At 39.2% G+C, this 11,019-nt stretch overlaps 1 protein-coding gene across 2 annotated transcripts; it reads right to left on the reverse strand.

Moving 5' to 3' along the window:
* Nucleotides 1–3,443: 3,443 nt before the first annotated feature.
* Nucleotides 3,444–7,593, reverse strand: LOC145456909 (uncharacterized). Of its 2 annotated transcripts, XM_080335050.1 has the most exons (4): nucleotides 7,289–7,593; nucleotides 5,056–5,145; nucleotides 4,924–4,999; nucleotides 3,444–4,599 (listed from the first exon to the last, which is right to left on the reverse strand). In XM_080335050.1, exons 1-4 carry the CDS (start codon nucleotides 7,350–7,352, stop codon nucleotides 4,419–4,421), a joined length of 411 nt encoding a protein of 136 aa, XP_080191176.1. In that variant the 5' UTR covers nucleotides 7,353–7,593; the 3' UTR covers nucleotides 3,444–4,418. The 2 variants fall into 2 exon arrangements, 1 of the variants encoding a protein (XP_080191176.1); XR_013920734.1 differs by having other exon boundaries at nucleotides 3,444–4,999; nucleotides 6,251–7,593.
* Nucleotides 7,594–11,019: the final 3,426 nt, after the last annotated feature.

Raw genomic sequence — 11,019 nt, forward strand, 5'->3', positions numbered from 1 at the left:
TTGAGACGTACCCCTTGACGACAAGAAAACAGCCAAGTAGAAACTTTAAAACCAACAATGGTGGTGTTTAGATTACATCATTATTTGGTTGAGCTTTGACCACCCTGGTGCATCATGCTGAATTGTTATCAGTAGTAAAACGCGATTCAATAATGAACCTTTATATTATAATGATGGTGGTATAATCGGCGGTTTTAAAATTTTTATCCGCTAAAGACGCACAATGTACAAGGGCTGGGCAAAATCGAGAACCTGAGTGATTCGATTCTGAATCACGTAAAATGCTTCGAGCCGAGTCGAGTATCACTCATTAGGACGTCACAACAAAATGTAATACAGGTATGATAAAGTTCAAATATGTTCCTTTTAGGCGACCACAAAGACTATTATTCCAGGTATGCATCGCATGAAAGATACTTTGGTATTTTTCGACCATACCAATTTCATGGTGACAATGTTGTGGGATGATCATGACTTCGGAAATGAGTTATTTCCAGTAACGTTCGTAGGTTTACTATATGTTTCGTATGCTACGATACGGCCAATCAAGGTTTCAAGGCTTCGACAGTGAAGATTAGTATCGAAACTATAAGTCTCGTTGATAAATTATCTTGAAGTGTCGAGGAGAGTATAATTTCAGTACTCGAAAAAATCGTCTTTTACTACTCGACTCGAATCATTAAAATTAATACTCGATTCAGATTCGAGTACTCGAATCATTGTGCCCAGCCCTATATGTACAATGCGATAATGAACAGAGAGGGCGGTGGTTCTCGAACGGTGTGCCGCTTACTAGGGATGGTGTGAACGCGAGGTTCACGTTCGCGTTCTGTGTGTGAACCTCGGAAATTTAGAGGTTCGCGTTCACAACAGAACCTCGGTAGGTTCTGCACTGTGAACCTTTTTCATAGATTACAATTTTCACTTCATTGTAACATCTTTGGTTCAAATTTATTACATTTCAACTGCGGGCCACTCTATGTATGGCGCTGGCAGCATTAAAAATCAACACTAAACGAGCATGCACCTTGACAATCTCAAACGTTTTACTTGCTTTGTTACAAAAGTTTGCTCGAAATATCCAGCTTTCCGTTTGTGGATATTTAGTGACATTCTGCTGTGAGCTTGAGCCGCAATCACACAACATCACGAGCCGAATACGTAGTCAGCGAATGATGCTTATTCAACCAATCAATGAGATTGATATCGTTTTCTGATGCAAAAAATCTAGCAGGCGTACGGGGTCAATCTTGAATTCATATCTTTACTGCATCATTAAAACCAAATCCGTGCGATTGAGGTGTTGGCTACTGCTGTAGAACTTGTTAATGGGGTAATATCTGTAGCAAGTATAGAAACCCATTTTACACTCTGCTCAATATCAATGCAGCAATACCCAGACGCCGAATACATTGTCCGGTCTGGCCTAGACCTTTCAGGCGTAAGCTTATATTTCTTCGTAAGTCCTCGTAGAAATTGTTGGCAAAGCGACGGAAGATATTGATTTTATAGGAGTATTATATCCTTTGATTTCCTCAGTTGATACATTTAGCGGCGTTTAAAACGCCAATATGTACTTCAGCATTGTGGCCTTATGTGGCTCGAGTCGTCGCTAGGTATCGTGTACAATCGCTTCATTGAAAGATAGAGATGAAATATGAAATATGACGTCACGTGACGTCACGAGGTTCACGTTCGTGTTCACTGTTCACACAGAACCTTTCAAAAAGGTTCGCGTTCACACGAACCTGAACCTTTCAGAGGTTCACACTATCCCTACCACTTACGTCTCGGAAGGGTGCCGCGAGAGATGTATTCGGAATTTCGAAATCATGCGCAAAATAATACTGGTCCAGCAAACGATCCATAATCAAAAACGGGCTCGTTGTGAAGTTTTTACATTTGACAAATCAAAATTGCTGTCATGCTGGCAATCACCATCCCCCGCGAATTCGATTTACCCGACATATAGCGTGCCTTGCAGGCTGAATTCAGTTTTGCACAATTCGTTGATTGAACTATAGAGTATGACCAATATGGGCTCGAAAGTCACGTGACTTTTGGTTCGCTGGGGCCAAACAACTATCTTAGATAGCCGCTCCCTGTGTTAATTTGCGATATTGGTCTGTTTTCAAATCGTATTTTCTGTCTCAGTGAGGTTGTTTGAAGTACAGTTCTGGGTTTTATGTTATCTTCTATGACTTATTAGCTAGTTTCATGACTTTTAGACACTAACTAGGTAGGTTTATGTTGTTTTGCAGCCGCACAAAATGCCAGGGTATAACGTGCCAATTTGTTATAATGGATGAGAAAACAATTCGGAGTAGTCTTTCCATCGACTTCTGAATTGCCAGAAAACGACAGGAAAGTGACTGAAATTAATAAAGCTAGTGGGAATGATAAATATAATTAACATTTGATCCATGTTGACTTGTTTGTTTAGTGGTATCAAATGTCACACCGGTACTTTGTGTGCCCAATGATATATATACAATGATTGGAAACTGCCACGCCCCTTAACGCTATAAGATAGTTTCCCGGCGAAATCAGTCCGTCGCGGGATATGCTTGAGTACAGAAACGGGATTGCGTATGTCGACTGTGGTGGGGTGCTGCGATCGGCCTTGCTGGCATACTAATTCACTGATTTTCCCCAATCGGTTTAGTTTTTGTTGGTTTCTTGAGCATAGTGAGGCAGTGCTGCATAATAGGATGTAATACAACTTTTAACAATGCACATTTATCAAAGTACAGACTAGCTGCGAGGCATTTTAGCATCAGTTGCAACCATGCATGTACGACACAGCCTAAAGAATTTATAGATACTGTGGGTGAGCGTCAATATAGATGTGCAGAACCTGGAAGGATTGTTGAAAGAGGATTTGAAATTTTTCTGGCAGCATTTACGTCACCTGATTTTTTAAAAGAGAAGGGTTGATTACGATAATTGTGTGAGCAACTAAAGTTGTTTTAGATAGTATATATTGTAATATTGTGAGGCCGAATTCACCAAGGGCCGAGTTAACTGGCAACTATTGTACCAATATAGCGATTGTACCTTCATAATATAAAATCGGAACTAACCGAAAACTATCATTGTACTGATTGCTAAAATGCTAACATATATAACTTTTTACTTGATCAGGCCGTTGAATCCACATCAATGATGAGAATCGGCATTGTTCCAAAGAATATACCATCGGCAAAACAATGCACTAGAACAGTGGTTCCCAACGTGGGCGATTTGGCGGTCTAGGGGGGGGCGAAAATGGACAAAGGAGGCGATGGGGGGGGGGGGCGAAAATAGCGGAGGGGGCGATAGGGGGGCAATGACGAGTTAAAACGGCTATGTTGGAGTCAAGTCAGAGAAATAACCTTTTTTTTTTTATTTTTAGTCATCCCACGAAAATTCAGTTGCAAAAGTGGAAAATTCGACATGGAACGGAAAAGTTGACCTTTTTTTTTTTTTTAGTCAACCCGCCGGTGATTACTGTTTGTATACCGGTTTTTCGGTTCATAAAATTTGGGGGGCGATGATCGGCGTTGAGCTTGAAAAGTGGGTGATGAGTCGAAAAAGGTTGGGAACCACTGCACTAGAATGACATTTAGGATAATCACTCCATAGTTAGTATTGTTCACATCGACCTGGCGTGATATGTCGTACTTCTCTCAATAGTTGAATCTTTCACACCGGGGTGTCCGAAAACATCTACCAATGCCCATTTATTCAAAATATACCTTGTAAACGTTTTGGCACTTCTTTGATATGAACTACCTGTTGTGAGGTGTTCCCCATGAATTGCCTGTAAACCTTGAAAATTAACATGGAGTACTCGTTAAGATTGATAGCTGGAAGGATTGTACAAAATAGATGATTTATGCATTTGCGAGCAACATTCTATGGTGTCTTATTCATTGAAAGGTTAGGAAATGATTTTGTAACCTTCGTCATTGTATAGTGTGTACGTCTATGGTTTTATATGTATAACCTTCATAACTTTTCGCCATTTGCATCACGCTTTATGACCTGAGCATGAGCATCAACTTGCATTGTATGTGCTGCTACCCAGGTTATTTTTCCAGCAATGTAACTCCACAATCATCCAATGCAAAATCTCTCTTGAATATGCACATTGCTCATATATATTGCATATGCGGCAGTACGGAAAATACTTGACGGATTGAATAAATAACTTGATTTCAATTGTAGTTGACTGGCAAAACTGTGACATAACAAATTCCCATTCTGTAAATGTCTAATGCATAAATTTTTTACAGGATCGTTAACATTTTTTTATAAATTATAGTCCATTCTAACTTTCAAGAAAAGATTGTTCGTGTATTGAAACAGCCGCAAAGCAACCCAAAGCCGCGAGGAAATTGAAAAGGATTCAGGGATCTTAATAAAAGTGCAAATTATTATCTTGTGGGATTTCGGCACGCCAGGCCGTCCATGAGAAGCAACCATGTCATGTTCCACTTTGCTTCAGACATTGAGATATTTCCAAAGATTGTAGTCAAAATGAATAATACTTTGACGAATGGTGCCGGATTGGATTGATACTCATTGGATCGATTGATGCAGAGAAAAATAGTCTTGCTGAAAGAAAATACATATTATTCGAGTACGAGAGGTGAAGAGATGGACACTACAATGCAACCTGTGGATAATTTCGTGTGCCTTGTGAATATGACAACCAAGTTCAGCTACAACTGCCATTTAAAGCCATATTGCATTCCAGATAATATTGCTTCACTTGTACTAGCTGGAAAAAGATATGCCGCTACTGCAAAACTGGAGATATTCTTATGCCGCAGAAACAGCAACGAAATTCGTGAGCAGGGAAGCTTATCAAAGAGACAAGAAAACAACAACAATGATAAATTTGATACGGACATTTTTGCCAACCATCGAGCAGACTACCTCATTATCACCAAGAGATTGAGTCTTGATCCGTTATTGGAATCATTTTTATCCTGATCAGGAAATCTGGCCGCACCTGCGATATGGTAATTTTCAAAGAATAATAGATTTCTAAAGAGGCTTGAAACATACTAGTGTTCAAATGCCATGGTACTTGATGCTTGAATGCCCTCCGATGTTCAACGTCATGTGAGATCGCTGCTCTACCATCCAACTGCTGTCCTGTTATTGTCATTAAGAGAGGATAAGAAAGCTCGAAAAAATAACATTTGAGAATATATATTTTTGTTACGTGACAAGAAACGTTGACGTTATCAACTACTAGGCACAGTTATTCGATTGTTCATAATAGCACAGCACAGTTTCACAAATTACAACAAAAATAGATGCAGACAGTACATTTATCGAATGGCTTAAACCAGGGCTGGCCAACCTTTTTGGCCTAAGGGCCACATTTGATTGACGAACTTTTGTGCAGGCCACTAAGCGCGAAAATTTTTTGAAGTTCGTAGATCAATAATATTGTCACTTGACTGTATTGCGGGCCTGCTGTATATCGCTGGGCTAAGTTTGCAAGGACTGGGCTATTCGGCGCATGGACATATCGATATCGAAAGCTGTGACCAACATGCGCCAATCATGTCCTGCCTAGGTTACATGGTCGACGGTCTTACTGCGAGCGCAAACGCAAGGTCGCATATGTTGAACGACACTTTGTCTCGTAATCGCGAATATAGTTAGATTCAAGCTGATACATTAGGTGTTCTTCCATTTTCACAAAAGGGCAACAATATTAAAAACAAGAAATCGAGTGGCAACATATTGCGCTAAGCTTGTAGAAATTTTTACCTTTGATAAATCTATCGCAAATTATTCTGCTTTATTGTAGTGTACGAAGATATACCAATATGTGAATGACTGATGGATCTGTCAATGCGTCGGAACTGATATTCTAGTCATCACATCTCAAGTATTGCGGCCAGACTAATCAAATTTTGGTTGGCCTTGCAAGCTTAAAATCTGTGCAATCCATTATATTAGAAATTTCGGAAATTACCTCGCGGGCCACTCAAAACCTTCTCGCGGGCCACATGTGGCCCGCGGGCCACGGGTTGGCCGGCCCTGGCTTAAACATAGGTATATCTGATATTGTAATTTGCATAAACAAGAAAATCCCTTTTTGCTACATATTCACTTGACTTAAATGCTTTCCGTTGACTAGGATTTTGGTTCTTGTTATTCTGAATTTAGATGACAACAAGTCTGACATGATAACAAAAGTTGTTTATGCAGTTTTTAAGTGTTATAGTAAATGAAATATCCATACCCTGTATAAAATTTTCAATTATATTATGGTGTTGGTATCCTCATTGAAATTTAGACACGACTAGTATCAGAGCATTTAGGAGTCCATGAAGAGGTGAGGTATTTAGGCTGTTCAAAATCCTGCTTCTGTAATACCCATGCGATGACACATTGTTATGATGCTCGGATTCGATCAACTTCTTCCATGATCACCTCGACCGTTGAGGGCATAGATGGTGATGTGGAGATGGAGATTTGTTGAGTGAAGGGGATTGTTGGATAGTCTCTATCCCGTCCCATTCTTCGAAGTCACCATCTTGCAAGTCAACTATGACTGTAAGAGTTGACAAACTGGACTGGACATGGACAACATCACAATTTAATGACTATACAAAGTATATGCTGTGAACAGTCATTTATAGATCATTGGCTGTGCACAAGTCTATCAAACCTGACATGGACAGTGGCAGGAACTTTCTACCTATTGTGGGTCGCTCTTGCGCACACATAAACTTATAAGATATACCATCATATCATGGTAAATTGTACCGTAGTTTGAAAAAGTAGGTTAAGACCAGGTTTTGCAGACGTTTCTTAGTCAATTGGATATTGAAATCTACTTGTTGAAGCAGAAAATGAACGGTCTGAAAAGTACTCGAGTAGTATGAAGAAATGAGTTAGACTTTACTTTGTATACATCTGTTAGTCAATTGTATACTGTATCTACAAGCTGCTGACGATTACTCCTGATATGTATCAAACAAAAATATGTTTATTTTTATTCAATTGTATATATGAGCATTCGGATCACAAGACGAATCTCCGTAACAAAGGAATAATGACTATTATTACTTCAAAAACGTGATGCTTTTTGCGATATCCTCAAGTAGGTTTTGCCTACTTTCACAACTTCAGAAGGCCTGACTTCAGAGTCAGTTTTAGAACCTGCCTGAATTGACTTGAAAAAATTAGAAATGACTTCGTGACTTGATTAAAAATTTGCAATGACTTGAAGATAGTGACCTGATCCCAACTCTAGCTCGTACTATGAAGTATCCACCTTTATTTGATACTGCGAGACCACCTCCGATCATAGTGTTCATCACGTAGGCACACTGGTACATCAGTTTCGTCTGAATATTAAGCCATGCTACTGGTATTGGCCAAAACCTGTACAGTATGCACACATTTCACGTGCAAAATAGGTCTCGTTAAAAAACTTTTCACTACATTAACGCCAGTTCCAGAAGAAAGATTGCTGGCGAACCGTTTGTTTACATCGATTTCATTCCTGTAGTGAAGCATGACTCGCGACGCGCTCAAACGCAGAGCTCACTGGAGTTTCCAATCATTGTATATATATCATTGGTGTGCCCGAAGACAGCGTAATCGAGTCAGCTTCAATAGCAAATGATTTAAAGGTCAACTGCATCTTCAAAAAGACTTTTGCTTATTTCATACATTATGTCGCTAGCAATATGAATAAAATAATAAAAATTGTAATATCTGCATAATTTTGAAGTAATTTGAATTATAAATCGAAAAGCCAAAAAACGGAAACGAAACCATTCAGGCATGAAATGACGTCATGTAACTGACACAGCAGAAGTCTTGATACATGGTTTGCATACCGTTATCCCTGTTGCTGTGGATTTGAGTGTTTCAGTGTGATCATGAAAGCTGTTAAGAAGATGAGGAATGGAGGTAGACGTTATGTCGCGTATGGCTGCTACAATACGCAATATGCGGTACTCAAAGTGTCCTTACATCGCTTTCACAAGCCATATGCCGGCAGCCGACCGGACGCCTATAGCTGAACAGTGCGGAACACCGTGAAGCTGAAGAGTCTGAAGACCAAAGTTGCGCCCAGAATCATATTTATGCGCGGATCACGTCCAACCATCTTGCTTCAATGAAGTATCCGCGATACACAAGCTAGTTGACTACCGAACACAGGCAACTATCGCATGTACTCCCGTCCACACTTTATTTTCACGGAGGAATACCGGTACTCTAAAGCTATACGTACTGTCCGAAATCGGTAAGTGAAAATGTATTGAGTCAGCTAGTACTATAAGAGCGTAACTAACCCTTTCTATTAGTATTGACTGTGGTGGTAATGAAAGTAGTTATTGTTTACACTGACTCAAGTATACATGTAGAATTAAGTATATGCCCTCAAAAACTTTTGAAGTGGAAGTATTCTAAAATTAAGCCACTTCACTCATTGAATGAAGTAGTGGCATTAGTTACTGAAAAGGGAGTATGTAACCAGCTGACTGCATGACCTGATGGTTACATCGCTGACCACCTTTTATGGACTCCGTGGATAATTGAAAAGGACGCGACTCGAGCCAAAACTATAGAAGTGAGATTGACTTGTGACTCTGAAATTTGCGACTTGGCTACAACCCTGATAAAATCATAGACTGATGAAGCTGTAGCCTATAAGTCAGGAAGCCTGCTTATCATGTAAGCAGCAAAAGCAACAAGATAATACCGATGATCCATTACTATATCATAATCTATGTCCCTCTCAAGATGTTGGCAGCTCAGCGGAGATGAGAAAGTACCAGTATCACCAAAACTGTCGTAAAGTACTGTGTTAACTGTTCAAAACAACCGTTATAAGATTTCACCATATTCACAAGCCATACGCATCATTGTAGGATGCAGTTGGCAATCCTTTATTTAATGATACTTAAGAATACAACGTTTGGAATACTGCCTTCAATCTGACTGTTTTAACACCTTGTGATATTTTTTTGCCTTCTCTAGATTACTGCAATGAAGAAGTCAATGCACTCATCAAAACAAGACCAGGAACGGCAGAGTTCATCAATTTTATTTGAGTAGCGGCATCGTCAAAATTAGCTCGGATGATGATATTGCTGGACACAAAACCCGACATATTTCTCTTCCTGATACAGTAGCAGTGTTGATGGATTAGTTTGTTGCATTTACTATTTTCAATAAAACTATTTTCATTCACAATGAAGCATTTCAAAATTGAAATCCTTTGAAACTACTGGATGTGACTTTTGATCGGATGGCGGTAACGACATGCGCACTGCGCAGGCAGGATTTTCCGTTTCTGCAGAATCCCCATAGCAATCGGACGAAATTCCTGTGCAGTGTTTCTCAGCTTCCTGAAAAGTGTAGTTGTGTTAGGAAATTACTTGGCAACGGACTCGCCGTTTCATCTTAATGAGGCTCATTCACTCATGCATCAAACTAGATGTTATAATTCTGTGGCCATAATCCTGTTCATATCTATAGTAATACATCTTCAATGCATCACCACCCCAACAAGCTGATTGAAATCATGGTAATGCTGTGATTCACTCTTATTCTGTCAGCACAAACTCTCCCTGATAGTTGGCATTTAAGCTGGCAACCTCCATATTAACACCTGTGATTGATTGTAGCAAGACTGCTAATTTAAACGAGGTAATCCACCAAATTATACATAGGCCGCTACCATACTGCATTTCATTTAGCTTTTACGCTGATCACAGTACAGATTACCGACCCATCATTATACGAAGCTGATAGGGGTTCCACTGACGTGGGATGGAGCGAATCACCACCTGAAGCGCGTCCGCATTTCATACTTACATTCAAGTACTCAGACTCAGTTTTAACACCATACAAGCGAGTCCTTCGCCATACAACTAACTCAAATATTCGCCCAGCGTCTTGGCGAACACACATATCCGCTGTGGTGAGAATAGAGATGTCATGTACTTGACGTCACAATGCACATTCTGCTTTTTCTGTAAACATGCCAATATTGGGACTTTCAGTCAAAATTACGGCAATTTCCGATTGAGTTGAAACACGGAGAGTCGGTAATTTCGGTATGAAAAAAAGTTCTGAACATGATTCCGCAAAGTTGTCTATAGAGATGCAGTTGACCTTTAAGATAACCCACAATTATTAGATTTTTATTAAAGTGTTTATATAGTGAAATTGGCCTAAGAATAGATGCATCAACTGCAGGCATCGGTTAGCTATTAAGATATCTGTGCCATTTATCGAAAAAGATAATCAAGAATTTCGGTCAGCCAAATTTAAGTTTAACCATGCCAATCAGAAGGAAGTTATTGATTGTTTCAAGGATAGTGCTGAGAAGACTGCTATTGCCGGACAAGGACAAGAGTACCGTACTTTCGACTTGGTTTTTGTGATGATGCAGCGATTTACAATTTGGTATCATTCTAACTGGAATGTAAATATTCTTTTAATGGAAGACCAGGTCTTGCTGTTACTCAGGACACTACTTCGTATAATTTTGTACTGGCACTGTTGCCAATGTTTTTTTCTAAATTTTGGTCAAGTTTCTATACATCAGTGTTGTTCAAAAACAACTTTTTTCCAAATTTCACTGTCTCATGAACAAAATTGTTAGGTTGGCTTAAAAAAAGGTTGCACACTAGATTTGGCTCAATTCCAACATGCAGAAGTGAAGCTATCAGATTTTACAAAAAAATAATTAATTTATTGAAAAAAAAAATAGTTCTATAAAAATTTTCTGGCTATGCCATGAAATGGTTGAGTTTTCAAAAAAATGTATAGCAAAATTTTCTACCTTCAGTAGCTTTTGCATTGCCCTATACAAAATTTACACAAATTTCTTGAACAAAAATCAGAGGGTAGGCTAATTCATAACCATTTTATTCTCTTTGTACATACTTTTAGATGTTTAACAAATCAATGCAAACATTGATGCTAGCCTCACTAATCTGTACCTGATTGCTGTGCCAGTGAAGTTGCACTGTGCGCTATACG

The sequence above is a fragment of the Botryllus schlosseri genome, chromosome 15, assembly GCF_051294905.1.
Source record: "Botryllus schlosseri isolate E-star chromosome 15, Bs_hap1, whole genome shotgun sequence".
NCBI lineage: Eukaryota > Metazoa > Chordata > Ascidiacea > Stolidobranchia > Styelidae > Botryllus > Botryllus schlosseri.